This window comes from Capra hircus (assembly GCF_001704415.2).
Source record: "Capra hircus breed San Clemente chromosome X unlocalized genomic scaffold, ASM170441v1, whole genome shotgun sequence".
NCBI classification, from domain to species: Eukaryota; Metazoa; Chordata; class Mammalia; order Artiodactyla; family Bovidae; genus Capra; species Capra hircus.
Window position 1 is genome coordinate 45,383,866 of NW_017189516.1, and position 19,481 is coordinate 45,403,346.

Sequence of the window (19,481 nt, forward strand, 5' to 3'; positions counted from 1 at the left end):
AATTCTTTATATTGAATACATTTACTTTTATGAAGTCTGTCAGACTATTTTTTTGGGCTCCAAAATCACTGCAGATGATGACTGCAGCCATGAAATTAAAAGACACTCCTTGGAAGAAAAGTTATGACCAACCTAGACAGCATATTAAAAAGCAGAGACATTACTTTGCCAACAAAGGTCCATCTAGTCAAAGCTATGGTTTTCCTAGTAGTCATGTATGGATGTGAGATTTGGACTATAAAGAAAGCTGAGCACCAAAGAACTGATGCTTTTGAACCGTGGTGTTGGAGGAGATTCTTCAAAGTCCCTTGGACAGCAAGGAGATCCAACCAGTCCATCCTAAAGGAAATCAGTCCTGAATATTCATTAAGGACTGATGCTGAAACTGAAACTCCAATACTTGGGCTACCTGGTTGGAAGAACTGACTCATGTGAAAAGACCCTGATGCTGGGAAAGATTGAGGGCAGGAGGAGAAGGGGTCAACAGAGGATGAGATGGTTGGCTGGCATCACCGACTCAACAGACATGAATCTGAGTAAACTCCAGGAGTTGATGATGGGCAGGGAGGCCTGGCGTGCTATCGTCCAGACACGACTGAGCAACTGAACTGAACTTTTATGAAAACCTCATATTATACTACTCCCCCCCTCCACCACCATTTTAAGGATCCATGAAAGCTTCTTCATGGAGTATACTGGAAGCTTAGAGATCACTAATCAAATATAGCCATCCCACAACAACCTTCCCAATAAATGTCACCTTTAATATCCACAGCATCCTCAACTTCTCTTGACTTCCTTCCAGCTAGTGAGGTGAGGGTGAGAGGGTGGGGCAGGCTTTAGCCAATACTTACCCAAAACAGTAATCAAGTCATCATGCAATTTTGGAAAAGCTTCCAATTAAGCTATCTGAAGGAGGGTTTGAGACCCTCATCTATTAATAAGGTGTCAAATCCTATTATTTCCAGGAGGTGAAACATTTAAACACTGTTAAACGTTTTCAGTTTTAAACTTCTAATACATTTTTAATGGGTTAATGCCATAGTCCAATCTAACAAGAATAGGTCTAACAAATTAACACAGAAAACAGCTTATTTCTACTAATCCACAGCATTCTCCTCTTCTCTTTTTAAACAAATAGATATTTCATGTTTAAAAGGAATAAATAATGAGTTCTTTACCTTTTCTTTAATGCTTTCTTTGAAATCATATGGAAAAATGCAGTCCTTTGGTTTAGACACAACTGTAAAAAGGAAAAAAATAAAGATTCTAACACCTGTCTTCATCCAATTTCAAGTACACATACACTGAATGTCTCTGAATGAAAACCGTCTTAATATAAATTCTCCTTAATGTCTAAAGAATCACCAAAACAAACTATCCTAAAACTCATAGGGAACCACATTAGACCTTGAATAGCCAAAGCAAACTTGAGAAACAACAAAGCAGGAGGCACCACATACCTTGATTTCAAACTATATTACAATGCTACAGTAATGAAAACAGTATGGTACAGGCATAAAAACAGACATATAGAACAATGGAACAAAATAGAGAGCCCAGAAATAAACTTAACATAGTGCATAACATAGTCAATTAATTTATGACTAAGGAGCCAAGACTATACAATAGAGAAAGGACAATCTCTTCTAAAAAGTACATTGGGAAAACTGGACAGCCATACACAAAACAATTAAGAACTGAACCACTACCTTATACCATACACAAAAAACTAACTCAAAATGGATTAAAAACCTGAATACAAGACCAGAAACCACATAACTCCTAGAAAAAAACATAGGCAGTAAGCTCCTTGACATCAGTCTTAGCAATGACTTTTTGGATTTGACACCAAAACCAAAGGCATCAAAAGCAAAAATAAACAAGTAGGACTACACCAAGGTACAAAGTTCTACACATCAAAAGAAACCATCAACAAAATGCAAAGGCAACCCACTGAATGGGAGAAAATATCTGCAAATCATATATCTGATAAGGCATTAATATCCAATATATATATTTTTTTAAACTGCATATAACAACAAAAAAATACTCAAAAAATGGGCAGAAGAGCTGAATAGCCATTATATAGATGGACACCAGGTACAGGAAAGGATACTCAACACTACAAATCATCAGAGAAATCCAAAACCACAATGAGATGTTACCCCACATCTGTTAGAAATGTTATTATCAAAAAGAGATGAGATAAGTGTTGGAGAGGATGGAGAGAAAAGGAAATCCTTGTGCACAGTTGGTGGGAATCTAAACTGATGCAGTCACTGTGGAAAACAGTATGGAGTTTCCTCAAAAACGTAAAAACAGAACAACCATATAATCCAGCAATTCCACTTCTGAGTATTTATCTGAAAATAATGAAAACAGTAACTTGTCATTTGCAAGAACACAGATGGCTCTAGAGAGCATTATGCTAAGAGAAATAAGACAGAGAAAAATAAACAAATATATGATCTCACTTAAATGTGGATTCAAAAAACGAAAGAAAATGATAAAAATGAGCTCATAGATGCAGAAAACAGACAGTGGTAAAGTGCGAGGGGGTTGCATGAAACAGGTGAAGGGTACAATTAGTGATAAACTAAATAAGCCCTGGGTATGTAATGTACAGCATGGTGACTACAGTTAATAATCCTGTACAATATATTTGAAAGTTGCTAAAAGAGAAAATCGCAGAAGTTCTCATCACCAAGGGAAAAAAATTCTAACTACAGTGATGGACATTAATGAGACTTATTGTAGTGATCATTTTGCTACATGTACAAATATGGCATCATTATGTTGTACATCTGAAACTAATTCTACATGTCAGTTATACCTCAATTTTCTAAGTTTATAAAAGAGTAAATCTTAAGAGAATAGACAAATACATAAGAGTATGATAAATTTAGAGTATGGGATTAATAAATACCATGCATAAAACAGATCAGCAACAAGGATTTACTGCGTAACACAGAAAATTATGTCAAATACCTTATAATAACCTATAATAGAAAATAATCTGAAAAGATATATATACGTAAAAGTGAATCTTCTTATACACTTGAAATTAACACAGTACTGTAAATCAACTATACTTCAATGTAAAAAAAGATTTGCTTAGCAGTATGAACTAGTTACCCTTGAAAATATTTTTTTGAAGTTACTGACCAACAGCTAGAGAAAAAAACAAGAAAAACAAAAATTAAGCCATCAGTAAACCAGCTTAAAAAATACATACCACAGAAGTGTGACTGAAAGGGAGGCTGTGGGGGTGCTTTATCTAATGCAAAGCTGTGATGGACCAACGCTGACACAGCAATAATCTGCAGAAAAGAAAATTACTTATCAGACGCCTACTATGTGGTCTGCATTCTCACCAAAACCACCAAGAACAAAAAGATATAGATTTTAATCCATAATAATATTTTAACTTTTATTATGAAAGTATTTAAATAAAAAATTAAAAAATCAACTCTCATATACTAATCGTCCAGCATAAATTATCAACTCATAAATAGCCCTACCCTACATTATTTTGAAGCAAAATCCTTACCTATCACTTTATCCAGAAATAATTCAGCAGTTTCTCATATATGAATAATGTTTCTCAACCTCAGCACTGTGGACATTTTAGGCCAAATAATTCTTTGTTGTTGGGGCCGCTCAGTGCATTGTGGGAAATTTAGCTCCCCTGGCTGCCAACAGCATCACTCCCCACTCCCCAGTCTCCATGTTGTGACAATCAAAACTGTCCAAGACATGGCCAAAAGACCCCTGGAGGGTTAAAATCGCACCCAGTTGACTGCCTTTAAAAAAGTTTTTTCATATGCAATACAATCATGCCAGCTAAGCCAATGAACAGTGATTCCTTGAAAGTGAAAATGAAGTCGCTCAGTCACATTCAACACTTTACGACCCCTTGGGACTGTAGTTCATGGAATTCTCCAGGCAAGAATACTGGAGTATTCTTTCCCTTCTCCAGGGGATCTTCCCAACTCAGGGATCGAACCCAGGTCTCCCGCATTGCAGGTGAATCCTTTACCAGCTGAGCCACCAGGGAAACCCAAGAATACTGGAGTGGGTAGCTTATCCCTTCTCCAGGGGATCTTCCTGACCCAGCAACTGAAGTGGGCTCTCCTGCATTGCAGGTGGATTCTTAACCGAGCTATCAGGGAAGCCCTGATTAAATATCCTGGCAGGATTCAAATTCTTGTGTCTTCCCAACTTTCTCAACTGTATTTATCAACATACTTTGCAACTGGTTGACATGTAATAAAACTGTCTCAGCACAACTCCTCCCCATCTATTCAGTCCAGTTCAGGTCAGTTGATCAGTCGTGTCTGACTCTTTGAGACCCCATGAATCATAGCACACCAGGCCTCCCTGTCCATCACCAACTCCTGGAGTTCACTCAAACTCATGTCCATCAAGTTGGTGATGCCATCCAGCCATCTCATCTTCTGTTGTCCCCTTCTCCTCCTGCCCTCAATCCCTCCCAGCATCAGAGTCTTTTCCAATGAGTCCACTCTTCACATGAGGTGGCCGAAGTATTGGAGTTTCAGCTTCAGCATCAGTCCTTCCAATGAATACCCAGGACTAATCTCCTTTAGAATGGACTGGGTGGATCTCCTTGCAGTCCAAGGGACTCTCAAGAGTCTTCTCCAACAACACAGTTTAAAAGCATCAATTCTTCGTCACTCAGCCTTCTTCACAGTCCAACTCTCACATCCAAACATGACCACTGGAAAAACCATAGCCTTGACTAGACGGACCTTTGTTGGCAATGTAATGTCTCTGCTTTTCAATATGTTGTCTTGGTTGGTCATAACCTTCCTTCCAAGGAGTAAGCGTCTTTTAATGTCATGGCTGCAGTCACCATCTGCAGTGATTTTGGGGCCCAAAACAATAGTCTGACACTGTTTTCACTGTTTACCCATCTATTTGCCACGAAGTGATGGGACCAGATGCCATGATCTTCGTTTTCTGAATGTTGAGCTTTAAGCCAACTTTTTCACTCTCCTCTTTCACTTTCATCAAGAGGCTCTTTAGTTCCTCTTCACTTTCTGCCATAAGGGTGGTGTCATCTGCATATCTGAGGTTATTGATATTTCTCCCGGCAATCTTGATTCCAGCTTGTGCTTCCTCCAGCCCAGCGTTTCTCATGATGTACTCTGCATAGAAGTTAAATAAGCAGGGGGACAATATACAGCCTTGATGTACTCCTTTTACAATTTGGAACCAGTCTGTTGTTCCATGTTCAATTATAACTGTTGCTTCCTGACCTGCATACAGGTTTCTCAACAGGCAGGTCAGGTGGTCTTGTATGCCCATCTCTTTCAGAATTTTCCACATTTTATTGTGATCCACACAGTCAAAGGCTTTGGTATAGTCAATAAAGCAGAAATAGATGTTTTTCTGGAACTCTCTTGCTTTTTCGATGATCCACCACATGTTGGCAGTTTGATCTCTGGTTCCTCTGCCTTTTCTAAAACCAGCTTGAACATCTAGAAGTTCACGGTTCACGTACAGCTGAAGCCTAGCTTGGAGAATTTTGAGCATCATTTTACTAGCATGTGAGATGAGTGCAATTGTGCGGTAGTTTGAGCATTCTTTGGCATTGCCTTTCTTTGGGATTGGAGTGAAAACTGACCTTTTCCAGTCCTGTGGCCACTGCTGAGTTTTCCAAATTTGCTGGCATATTGAGTGCAGCACTTTCACAGCATCATCTTTCAGGATTTGAAATAGCTCAACTGGAACTCCATCACCTCCACTAGCTTTGTGCGTAGTGATGCTTTCTAAGGCCCACTTGACTTCACATTCCAGGATGTCTGGCTCTAGGTGAGTGAACACACCATCATGATTTTCTGGGTCATGAAGCTCTTTTCTGTACAGTTCTTCTGTGTATTCTTGCCACCTCTTCTTAATATCTTCTGCTTCTGTTACTTCTCTACAATTTATTTGTTGAAGAAACTGGGTTGCTTTATCCCATAGTGTCCTCCATTATAAATTCTGCTGCTTGTATCCCAAGAATCATTTAAGATGTTCCTGTTTCTGTACAGCCTGTATATTCGTATTTATATTTATATTAATCAAAACCTGATTCAATTTTTGGCAAGAATTCTTTGGAGTTGCTACTGATCATCATGGACTAAACCACCATTACCACCACTAGTTATCACGTCATGTCTGATTACCTCTGTTCTAGTGATATTAGCAGCCTCTGGAAATCAAACCTAGATCATTTATCTCATTATGGATTGCAAAGTAGCTAGATGCAATTCTTCCTTCATCATTTACTAACTGGAAAGCTACGAAGGTAAACCTCCCTCCACTGATCATTTGGTTACCTGAGGTACAATGTATGTTCAAAAAAGTCAAGATAAATGTTTGATTCAATTCATTTACCAATTTTCAAAATAATGAGTTGGTTACCTAGCTTACTTCACAGTGAACAGTGTAGTCCTGTGTTTACAGTATCATTATGAAGTCATGTGTTTCAATCTGTTGCAGTTATACATGCTCAAATTGCTCCATCTTTGACAAAGGAAATTATTTTAAGTTGTTTCCTGAGTCCTTCTGACATGCCTTTAGTAGATTTTAATAATGTCCATGCCTTCTGGTATAACAAGACGTTCCAGGCTTACCTTGGACAATTACTGCCCTGAATCAGCTACTTTTTCACAAAACCCCATTTCCTTTCTTGGGAAATGGTATTTAGAAACCTCACTCTGGATGATGGATTTTTTTAAACTAATTAAAGTTTCCTCTAACACTTTAACTATTAACTATCTACTATATCAACTATTATTAAAAGTTCAAATCACATACAAAAGGAAAAAACAGTGCCAAAATGCTGCTTTAAAAAAAATCCCTATCAATGCCAAAAGGATTTTACAAACAAACATAAAGAAGTTCCCACTGACCAAAAAGAGACAATTTAAGCAGCAAATAAAAAAATTATTGATTGCAACAGATTGAAATATACTAAGTATATACAAAGTCCATGAATTTATAATGATATTTCATAAAAGAAGAAGCAAAAATAAGTAACAAAAAATTTATAAAAATAAGTAACTTAAAAAGCAGAAACATTACTTTGCTGACACAGGTCCACACAGTCAAAGGTATGGCTTTTCCAATAGTCACATACAGATGTGAGAGCTGGACAATAAAGAAGGCTGAGGGCCAAAGAACTGATGCCTTTGAACTGTAGTGTCGGAGAAGACTCTTGAAAGTCCCTTGGACTACAAGGAGATCAAACCAGTCAATCCTAAAGGAAATCAACCCTCAATGTTCATGGAAGTACTGATTCTGAAGCTCCAATACTTTGGCCACCAGATATGAAGAGCCAAATCACTAGAAAAGACCCTGATGTTGGGAAAGATTGAGAGCAGGAGGAGAAGGGGACAACAGGGGATGAGATGGTTGGATGGCATCACCGACTCAATGGACATGAGTTTGAGTAAACTCCAGAAGATAGCAGAGGACAGAGAAGCCTGGAGTGCTGCAGTCCATGGGGTTGCAAAGAGTTGGACATGACTTAAGAGACTGAACAACAACAACAACAACAACAAATGGTATTCTATAAGAAAGTGTGCATGTTAAGGGATGCATACCAAAGTATACAAGGGTAAAACGGTCAATGTCTGAGATTAGCTTTAAAATACTTCAGGAGGAAAAAAAAGAAGGGGGGTGATAAACAACTGTGACAAAATCTTGCTAACTGGTGAATATGAGTGATGGGTACAGAGGAGTTGATTATATTATTCTATGTCCATGTGGAGTTCTCCAAAATAAAAAAAATTTAAAAAACAAAAAGTCAGTCCAGCAATTTAAGTCTTTTGGGGAAAAAAGCTCCAACATCAAATTCAATTCATTCTTCAACATGGAGTTTGGCAGTGAATTAGTATTCTTTCCCTTCCACAAAAAACAACCTTCTCTTACAGAGGAACTGTACAATTTCAAGAAGCATCGTACCCTAAGCCTAGGTACAAAATCTGCCCTATTTCTTTACCTCATTTTCATGTGTCTTTGCATTCTGCATTGTCTTCATGCTCAAAGACATGACCACAACTGAAGGAGGACCGACATCCTTAATTACGTTCACCAGGTCCGGTTTCAAGACCATTGCCTCAACTTTACACCAACTGATTGGCTGATTCAAGAGCTCTGAAAGAGAATAGATACAATAAATCAATAGCTATTTGCTGAAAAAGAAAAGCCATTATAATTAAGACATCTGTAATTAACTGAGATGGTCTTCAATCCTACCTTCTACTAAGAAGGTCTTATAATAACATCTAACTAAAAATAAACCACATTATTGGATTGTATATAAATCTTCGTGTGTGTATGTACATATATGTTCATTTTCCTGGGAAAAAAGTCCACAGCTTTCACCTGACTTTTCAAAAAAATCCAAGACTCCAAAGAGGTTTATAAGAACAAAAACACTGCTTAGAGGAATCCAAAAAAAAAGTTTTAAGAAATTTATGAAGACAAAACAGAGTATCATAAATGCAAATACTGAAAAACACCAGGTAAGAGACCATACACACACTACCCGCACTGGGCAGTGAAATTTCGCTCCTTCAGAAGTAAGCAGTTCACCATGTTGAACAACTGGGCCATGTCAGCCAGGTCGGAAGGCCACAATGATAGCAACACAATGAAGGACATGCCCGAATGTCTGTCTAGGTTAACTAAGGTTTCCCTCCCATTAAAATGTAAAGCATCAAAACAAAAGAGTGATTTCAAACATACTTCAAGGAAAATCTTAAAGAAACAAACATAAAAAAGGTAGTGGTCACACTGAAATTAAGAGCCCAAGTCTTTAACGTCTAAAAACCACATCTATTAGCAATTTACTGAGTATTCTGAAAGTAAATGTCTCCTTACGTGGATTTTTCACTTCAAGCCAACAAGGTCCTTTGATCTTTCTGTTCATTAAGAACAGTTCCAGGCTGGATGTGTTGGTCCCAAATACATGAGAAAAAGTTTCTCCTTTCAAATCCTGAGGAAGCTGTGGCATTTCAGCCTGAAAAAGGCAAAGAAAAAAAAATCTTTTTTTTTTCTTAAAACTATTACTTCACATTTTCCAAACTCTGTATTTGAAATAAACAAAAGTCTATGAACCACCAGAAGAAACCTCTTTGATATATATGAAATGTAATTTGCCACATATGAAATCCAAAACAATTCACAGCACGAAACAAAAACAAATCACAATGACAAAATAATGCATCTTGATGACACCCATTAGAAGAAAAATGGGCCAAGAAGCTCCCTCAAAAGAGGATTTCTGTCCAAAGCTGTACATGCCTTACTGACGAATAGCCAAATAAGTACAACTCCATTAGAAGAATGAAAGCAAGGGAATGAGAATCATTCAAAATGCTTCCATGGTGCTTTACAACACCACTGTCAGACATTTCTTAAGTTTCCCTTTTCCAACATCATGAGATCAAAACACTAGAACGGAAGTAAAGAGAGGTTAAGGTCCACTTAATTAACAACCTGCAGCAGTGACCTTGTCTGTCACAGGAGCAAGAGCAGCACTATGGCAACACTACTGATGCTCTCCTCTCACCTTTTCACTGCTCAGACGGACACTTCAACAGACTAATGATGTTCAACTCCATCTTGTGCATTCGTTCCACTAGACAAACAGTTGTGTCATTTCAACTTATGTTTTTACAAATGCATACTTGAAAGCAGAGAAAGGCAATATAACCCATAGTCTACATATTTAAATTCATTTTATTCATTTTAATTATTCATGACTATAAGTTCACTTCAGTGAACTGTGAGTTTGAAGAGCCCTGCCAGTACTCCTAATTAAAAGCCGCTGAAAACTCAAAAATAGGAAAATGCCATTTTCAACCCAAATCCATTCATTTTCTTTATTTGACTTACCGAGTATCTAACTTCCAAGTACTCAGATTTCTCCGGAACATCAGGTATCTCAAAAGCATAGTTCTTTTCCACTACCTGGGTAAGTTGATAGTTAAAAATCATTAAGACAAAGAAACTTCAAAAATTAAATTGATAAGCATTAAATACACCAAAAAAGCATCTTTCCCCCCCTTTCATCTGGGATGAAAAATACCTAGTGACAAAATATTTAAGACTTCTTTGGGACACTAGAGAATGTAGAAATATTTGCATTCAAGACAGGCAATGAAACATTAAAAATGTTTACAATGTCGATGCACTAAATCATTTGCTACTCTTTGATACTAAGCAACTCCATCTTGCTAGAAAAATTAGTAATAAACATTATAATTACAGCATACATGTACTGAGTGCTTACTGTACACCAAGGACTGATCCAGTATCAATTAACTGACTTTACTCTTCCAAAAGCTCTTGAAACAGGGCCCCATTTCTCAGGTGAAGAAAGAGGCCCAGAGAAGTCACTCAGCACTCGTCCAAGGTCACAGACCAGAATGTGGTAGAGCTAGCACTTAAAGCACCAGTCCCTACACTCTTTACCATTACATCACATTGCTTCTGGAACTTTAGAGAGACTTGATCCATCAGCCACAAGTCAAAGCTCAAATAGTTCAGTTAGCCTCATCTTCAGCAACTCAATCCTCCCTTTATTACAAACACTGTTAATAGCCAGTGTCCTGAGGGAATTAAGCCCTACAACTATGGCCAAGGGCATCAATATCTCACTACAATCAAGACAACTAACTAATCAATATGTATCACATGAGTAGAAGAAATTTATTCTATCAGAAATAGAATCACAGTTCCTGACTTTTAAAGATTTAACCTTGTGACCAAGACAACTTAGCAATAAACCAATATAAACAAGATGAGAACAGTTTCTCCTCCATTTCAGAATAAGAAGACAAGATATGCTTCAAGTATTGGAAGCCATTACTTTACTACATGTTACCTTTTTATTCAAACCAAGGAACATTATTTTCTACAATTTAAAGAGAAAGACAAAACTGTTTTTATGCATCTAACATGGTTTTATATTGACATCTATGAAATTTCCATAAATCAGGAAACTAACAAACAACTAATACACAGAACCGAAAAAATTATCACCAAATACAAACCTTGGACTTGAATTTCATAATCTTATATTTTGCTGCTATTTTCTCATCAAATTCATCATAAACATCCTTCATGGTAACTGGAGTTCCACTTTCTTTCCCAGTATTTAGATTAACTTTCTGCTTTCCCGTGGGGAGGGCAGGCAAGGGGAGGGGAAAAAAGTATCTGTAAATAAGATCTTCTTGACTACCAGAAACCCAGTCTAAATCAATTTTCATCTTTACCCACTCAAACATCTAATAGAACAAGGTGAGTTCAAAGATACAAATGAACCCAAAAATATACTAAATCCAGTGCCCAATTCCTCCCAATGACATCATAAAAGCAAACCAGAGATAAAGATGATCAATCCTACAAAATGGGAGAATAATGTTATAAACCTTGACCAAAATGCTTCAGAGTTCAACTGAGATGGGGAGGGGCTGGGGCTGAGAGGGGAGTGTGGATATTAAGGCCAAATAAAAAGGGTCAGCAAATGGAAATGACTCTGTTAAATGGCTGTGGAGTGAGTGAATAAAGTCGCTCAGTCGTGTCTGACTCTTTGCGACCCCGTGGACTGTAGCCCACCAGGCTCCTCCGTCCATGGGATTCTCCAGGCAAGAATACTGGAGTGGGTTGCCATTTCCTTCTCCAGGGAATCTTCCCGACCCAGGGATCGAACCCAGGTCTCCCGCATAGCAGGCAGACGCTTTAACCTCTGAGCCACCAAATGGCTGTGGAGGAAATAGCAAAAGCATGAAAACTGGGCCAAATGTCATGTCCTATTTTAGAGCCATATATTCTCAACCCCGATAAATATGGAAACGGACAGTTGAGAGACAGACAGCCTTATATACTGAAACTCAGGTACTTTGATGCTCTAACAAGTTGAAAAACAGCATTTTACTCCATTTCCCCACTTTTCCAAATGTCTAATGGAGCTGCTGACAATCAGGGGGTCATAAGCCAGGCAATAAGAAAGAACTATAAAGGGACTTCCCTGGTGGTCCAGTGGCTAAGACTCCATCTCCCAATGCAGGGGGCCCGGGATTCGATCCCTGGTCAAGGAACTGGATCCCATATGCCACAACTAAGAACCAGGAGTATTTTTTAAAAAACAAAGGACCATCTAGGTTGTAGATAAGTCACAGCCCTATCGAAGGACCAGGTTGGTGGCAGAAGATAGAATGCACTTGGAATTAAAAGCTATGTACTAAGGGTTACCATTTCACGGGGAAGGAAACAGAGCGTTCGCTCAATGTTTTTCACCATGACACAACAGCTCACGTGGGTTTCAGCAGATTCGATCCAGACTTTGCCAAACAGAAATACCACACCTGAAAGAATAAGTAAAAATCATGAAACAGTAAACATTTCAATTATATCACATTAAAGGGATGACATAAAAGCTCACTCAATGTATCCACACATGTATGCTTTCATGTTAAGTCATTTTCTACATCAAATTAGTATCTACTACCCACTACTACCCAATCTCAAAGACCAATTCCTTTACTCAGTACCTATGCTGTATGGCAGTATCACACCGGTAAAACCTGGGACCGCCGGGATGACAGGGAATAGAGTGAGGATCTAACTTGGTGGAAACATTCGCCCTAGAAGTAGGGAAACATCCCAGATAAATGCAGACAAGCCTCAGCTATCAGGGTGACATCCCAGGTCTGAGTAGACACCCTGCATCGGTGCAGAAACCCCTGGGGAATTAGACATGCCACCTCAATGCAGACACACCTCGAAAACTAGGGAGACATCCTAGATCAGTGCAGGGGGAAAAACATTTTCCCTAGAACCAGGATCACCCAGATTAAGAGAAATCAAAAAAGCAATCTATTCTCCAACAAATTTCCTATTTAAACCTCTTGTGAGAACTCTGAGAATACTAAATTCCTTTTCAGCACTTGTACTTACCAACAAAAACTAACATTTCTATGTAAGGATAACTATGTATGGTATATCAGTAGTCTTCTGTACATAAAATTGTGTTTTGGAAAAACATAACTCATTTCATATCTTATTGCATATAATAGTAAATATCTCAGAGCTCAACTATTATCTCCTAATTCACCCTTTCTACTTCATAGACTACCAAAGACATCTGGCTGGAAAGCATTTGTATTATTCCTTTCTCTCCTATCTCAGTTTAACAAATGGTCTAGTAACCAAATCAAGAAAGAAGCTCTTTTTGAGATCCCTAAGTGATGTACACCACAAAGTAGACCAAGCCTGGACATCAAGTCACTGTTCATGAAAACTAGCCATCAAAAAATGACTCTGCACTGCTATATTTAAAATGGATAACCAACAAGGACCTGCAGTACAGCACAGGGTACTCTGCTCAATGTTATATGGCAGCTTGGATGGGAGGAGTGTTTGGGGGAGAATGGATACATGTATATGAATGGTTGAGTCCCTTCACTGTTCACCTGAAACTATCATAACATTGTTTGTTAATTGGCTATACCTCAATACAAAATAAAAGGTTGGAAAAAAAGAAAGGACTCCAGAGATTTGACAGTCAACCTAAGAGATGGCCACTATGCAAAATCCTGGGCTCTGTACATAATTAGACAGCAGTCATCAACACAGCTATTCAACAGGGCCACTTGCCTGAGACACTAAGAAAATTCTGGCACAAGCAAAGGCTACTGTTCACAAGGCCAATTACTCCAGTTTCACAAGATAGTTCATCAGTGCTTCCTTTTGTCACATGTTCTAGTAGAAATAAGACCATCTAAGAATTCTCATTTCTGCAGATGATTAAACTTCTTAGAAGAGTTGTGTAATTTTCAGCTGGGGTAAAAGAGGCGGCGGTGGGGGGAAGATAGGGGAGAGGGAAGGGAGGACTGTGGGGATGATTAAAAAAGAAAAAAGTCACAGTAGCTCAGAAAATTAAAAGTCATCCTCACAACAGTTAGAGATGAAAAAATAAAATTCTATGCAAAGAAAAATAAAGACCCTAATATTGAATTCAAAGATTCAAATAGCTCATTTTACAGTCAAACTAATATCACACTTCATGCAACACATTTGACACTGTTTATGCCTCATTTGCCACAAAAAGATCATGGTAAACAAAGATTACATTCCCCTTAAAGTTACTAGCTGAAGCCAGGTGCAGTCAGGATTATTCAACCTTGAAAAAGTCATAATGAAGACAGGATATCTTCCCATATGCAAAGAGTAAGATTCTTTTCATAATTATGGAGCATTCAGCAACAACTGACTTACTTAGAATCTGTAAGAAAGTGAGAAACAATAACAGGGTCTTTGGGAGTACTTCGTTTTTATTAGCAGCATTGATTTCAGCAAGGCTCAGTGATCATTACCTGCTATCAAGATGAAACTGTTCAACCCTCTGAGATTACAGGACTATTTTTTTAAAGCCATCTTATTTAACCCGTTGGCATCAATCACAGAGGACAAAACTTCAGAAGCACCATGGAATCACAGAGTGGATTGCGGGTGCGAAGCCGAGCCCTCTGCAACTGGGGAGCTGACCACTTTACCTTTTGGAGCCTCAGCTTCCACTGCTTTAAGTGTATAACTAGAGATGATGATTTCTGACACCTTTTGCAGCACTAGAAATCTCCTTTTAACCTAGCAATAAGAAGACAGGCCAATAACAGACTGATACCTCTTTCAACTGCGAAGTATTTCCCAATAGTGGTTGAAAAGGCCCATCCATGACTATGGTTAGGGTATGATGGGGGTCACAGAAGGGGCTCTTAGGCCAGTTTGGAGGACTAGGAAAATTCCAGGAGACAATACTGGGGGTGGGGGGAGTCAGGTGAGGAAGGAAAGGGATATGGTATAAAGAGCAGCAGGTACAGACTATTCTAGGACACAGAAGTCCCACACAGCAGCCAAGAGAAGCCTTGTTAAGGAATTTGGACTGTAAGTTGCATGCAGCAGCCACTGTGGATTTTCTGTAATGAAGAACTGATGTCCGAAGCCATCATTCAGGTCGCCATGTGAGGGATGACAGCTGAGGAGTCAATGAAGAGGTTGGTGTTGGGAGCAGGAAGGGCTCAAGGGTAGAAGTTGTGAGAAGACAGCTTGTCTAGTTTAGGAGGATAAAATGAGTAAGACTTGGTGAGGAAAGGGAGGAGGGGAGGGGACTCAAGGCGGGCTCTCAGATTTCTGGTTTTGATGGGACTATGAAATCAAGTCAGGGAATAAAATCCTGCAAGGAATGGATACAGTAAGGCACAGGGGGGTGGCTCCGGGATGGGCAGGCCCACCATTCACCCAATTCCAGAGTACTGGCTATGAGGCTGTGCTTCAGGGAGGTCCCTGGAAGCTGTACAATAGAGCCGTCCTGGGTTTAATTTCCAAAGCCTCATGAAATCACACTTGCCAGCCCACTGGCACCAGCAAGTTACAAAACAGTCAAAGAGGTAAGAGCATCTAACCAGCTGGTCTTGCCCTAGAGCTTAAGTAGATGAGATACCATTTCTAAGACTGCTGACATCTTCACCTGAGCAACGAACACATGGCAGTTTGCTGCTCAAGCAGCTGTGCAAGTTTCAACCCTTTGATAAATGGAGCATATTAATACTGCCGCCTCCCAGAAGACCAGTACCATTTTCCCAGTGCAAGCCAATCCCTGAGTATCTCGGTGGTAAATCTGGCTCCAAATCTGACAGTTTAATACTTAGTCCTCAGGAAATCATTTGGAAAAATTCAGTTTGTACCTGCCCTTCAATTCAGATATGGATCTGAATAAAGGTAACTGTTTAAGGGTGTATACTGTCTTTTTTCTGAATCTGACATGCCTTGTCCTGCCTGGCCCCACAGTGCAGAAGGGCTCAAATAGCACAGAGGAAACGGGAGCCCTCCTGGCTCTCTGTGAGTCTGGATTCGTAGTAAAAGTTCATTCGGAGGAGGACCTGCAACTTAGCCTTGATTCCTCCTTTCTCTCAAACACCACATCCATCTATCATCAAGTTCATATCAAAGCACAAGTAAAAAGAACTGACTTCTCTCCTTCTCCACACCTGCCCTGGATAGACTGATCTTCAGGTCTTCTACACTCCCTACTCTGGCCCTGGCCACATCCACACACGTGCAGGCTTTTCTCCACGTAAACCACATGGTTCCTGTTCAAATGTAAACCCAACCATGGCCCCACTCTACCCCTCACCCCTGCACCCCACACTGAAAATCCTCCCCTGCCTTGCCACTGTTACTAAAGTAAGGTCTCAACTCCTCAACACAGCTTTCAAGGTCCCTCACTGTCCAGGCTTTGCCTTTTCTCCAACTTGATTTCCAACCAATCTTGTCATCTGACTACTCTGCTTCAACCACTCAGGTCTCCTCCTTTCTCTCCTCGGTGCACTTCTGGGTTCCTCAGGCTGAAATACTCTCTCCTCAGCTTTGAACATACCTCAAAACCCAGCCCAATGGTCATTTCCTCAGATAGGCCTTCCCTGGTCACCCCCCAAATAACTGCCTTTACCCCACTAGAATGAAAGCTCCACCAGGACAGGGAATTTGCCCAGCTTGTTCACCCCATCTCAGGGCCTGGCATGTGGCAGGTGTTCACACTGCTGAAGGAACCAATTAGTGATTGATTCCACTTTAAGTGCATTCCAATATGTTCAGATACATCAATGGTGAATTCCAAGGACACACTGCGAAATTACACATAACCGGTTTTCAGAATAACAGTCTGTAAAGATTATTCACACCACAAACTCTCTCCATCCAGGTGACTCACGAACTTTACAGTAAATGAGTGTTATTCGCTTTTACTATGTACATGAGGGCAGAGCCTGTGCCAATTACAATCACTAAAGCACTTCAGGGAAAGGTGCCATTCTGTGTTAAAGACATTCAGTTACTGTATGTAAATATATGATTACCTGGTTGGCTGTACGGATCTTCATAAGCATCCAGCCAATAAAACTGAAATACTTGTTCCTCATCAGCTCCTTTTACCAGTGGGAGGTGACTGGAATCCACTTGAACTTCCGGGGCTGAGAAACTGCTGTCATCTTCCTGATCCATGTCCCAACAAGACACATCTGGGAGAAAACTTGCTCTGCAAAAATCACATTTTCAAAAACCTTACAAAATCCAACAGAGTAAGTGTAGTGCTACTTGGCCAAGAAGTCATAAAATGCTCTTACGAGGAGAATGTGGTCCCTTTCCCAGAATCAGCCTTCTGTTTTGCCTCCTCTGCTGGCTCCCTCTCTTGGCACAAAGTCTTGGCAGCCACAGGCTCCACATCCACCTCCTCAGCTTCCATGGGCTCATCAAAGTCGCCATCTTCAAATTCCATTGCCCCCGACTCCTCCTTGTCATCTGTATACAGTGGCGGCCTGGGCTCTCCTGAGGATGGCATCACACATTCCCATCATGTGTTGCTTCCAGCGACCACAAAAGCTTCCCTGACGGTGCACCAGCAGACTACCCCTGGCCCACGTGTTATTTGCCTTACTCTTCAATTCCCAAATCGGATGTTTTTAACTTTTCCTGCTATGAATTCAAACCTTTCTCAGGGAAACTGCCTACTGCAAGCCCTTCAAATTCTTTTCCACTTCCTTCACGGGGCCTCCATCTTTTGACAGCACTTTGCAACTGCTTAACACCCTTGCAATTCTGCTTGACAGCAGACTTACCAGCAAATTCAGCACATGTAAGAGGAGCAGGAGTTAATGAAGGCTCTTTCCTTGAGGCTGGGGGAGTGGTTTTTCCTGAAGGAGCTGCCTGTCAATGTTTTTAAATGTTTAGTCAGTTAGACCTGCGTACTAAAAATACGCAACTGTCCTACCCTGACCAGAGATAATGACAGTTCCCATTTATAAAACGATTTTATGTATTATTAATGCAACAGCTTCAATTATTTTACTGTTACCTAGGTTTACAGGGGAAAAAAACACTTGTTTCCAGGAAGAAAATGATTGCATTTAGCACAGTTGTAATACCTATAATAAACACATACCAGTTACTACAAAATTTACTATGAAAAAAGCAGGCACATGCTATTTTTGAAATGTATGAAACTATATAATGAAACAGGAGTCCTAATTTAAAACAAAAACAAGAACAAATTCAAAGGCATTTCACTCACACAGAAAAGCAACAACGTAAGTTTTAAGCAATAATGTAAATCAAGACTGAAGGTATTTCCACACACTATACCTTGGGGGTGTGCACAGAGAAAGGATTCAGTGAAGCTCCACTGGATCTTTTCTTTTTTGGTATTATTACAGGTGGTGGAGTTATTTGTGGTGTCTAGGAGGGGGTAGACAGACATTCACTGCCATGCTTGTTACCACAAGACACAAAAAGTACATTTCTTCCCCCAATGAAGCCCAATAAGCAAAGCACTTTTTTCCCCTCCCTGCTCCCCTGACAGATCTATGTTCCTGCAGTGAGGTTACTATAGTAACAATACCACAGACTCACTAGAAAACCAGAATAGATACTGACTCCACCCCTCATCAATTTTTTTTCTTTTTAAAACTTAACATACTTCTCCCTTACCCTTACAGAATATTACATTTCAAAACTGTCGAGCCCGAACTACACAGTGTTGGTTAGTCATTTTAATTAAGGATCACTTAGAAAAGCACATCTCTAACTGAGAGTTCAGTCTTGCTGTGAAACAGCCCAATTGTAAATTCCAGTACAGCTGAACCTGTCTGAGTTGTACGAGGGACAGCTCACCAACTCTTCCCTCACTCCCACTTGGAATTCAGGACGAGGATCTCACGCCTGACTGTGCAGACTGACAGGCTTCAATCTATTTCAGGCACATACACGGCAGCAACTGAGCACAAGCAGCGTGCCTTCCCAGCACTGACTCGTGTGTATTCTGACTACCTCAAACACAGCCCCACACAGCCCAATCCACAGTCAACAGAGCCTAGAGTGGCTACAAACTTATTCACCTAAAATGGTGAGAAGAAACCAATTTGAAGGGCTGGTTTTGGTTTGGAGGTTTGTTTTGGTTGGGGTTTTGGTGGTGGGGTTGTCACTGGATTTTGTTGTGCATTCTAGCAATAAGTCTGTTTCATATTAATTACTGAATTGTTTCTTCAGCCCATGTTCACCTGAATATTTGACAACTCCTGGAGATTCACTTACCTCAGTGTTCAGGTCCTGTAGAATGTCACCTAACAGATCATCCTTGGACAAGTCAACAGCTTTCTGGAAATTAAAAAGGCAGACAGAATGAGAAAGTCCTGCACTTCACATTTTCAGAGTAAGGATCAGGGAAAGGAAGAACCTGGCCAGTCACTCTTCAACCCTCACTCTGAGGACTTCTCTACTATTCACAGATCTTTACCACCACTGACCTGAATATAACTCCTAAACCCCAAGCCCTGCCCTCTGTTTTCTGCTTCATTCCATAATCCTCCTGCTAATCACCAAAATAAACACAGTCAGTTCAGCTTTCT

General features: G+C 39.9%; 1 protein-coding gene across 1 annotated transcript in view; it reads right to left on the reverse strand.

The window, feature by feature from the left end:
* The window catches only part of POLA1 (DNA polymerase alpha 1, catalytic subunit), a 283,316-nt gene that overhangs the window by 248,863 nt on the left and 14,972 nt on the right, over window positions 1-19,481 (reverse strand). Inside the window, exons 6-17 of the mRNA XM_013976637.2 lie at window positions 19,168-19,230; window positions 18,220-18,312; window positions 17,697-17,784; window positions 17,205-17,406; window positions 16,938-17,116; window positions 12,277-12,389; window positions 11,076-11,192; window positions 9,916-9,990; window positions 8,899-9,037; window positions 8,015-8,169; window positions 3,239-3,323; window positions 1,182-1,243 (exon numbers count right to left, since the gene is read on the reverse strand). Of these exons, the coding sequence (XP_013832091.2) occupies window positions 1,182-1,243; window positions 3,239-3,323; window positions 8,015-8,169; window positions 8,899-9,037; window positions 9,916-9,990; window positions 11,076-11,192; window positions 12,277-12,389; window positions 16,938-17,116; window positions 17,205-17,406; window positions 17,697-17,784; window positions 18,220-18,312; window positions 19,168-19,230 (1,371 nt within the window). The remainder of the gene's footprint in view (window positions 1-1,181; window positions 1,244-3,238; window positions 3,324-8,014; window positions 8,170-8,898; window positions 9,038-9,915; window positions 9,991-11,075; window positions 11,193-12,276; window positions 12,390-16,937; window positions 17,117-17,204; window positions 17,407-17,696; window positions 17,785-18,219; window positions 18,313-19,167; window positions 19,231-19,481) is intronic.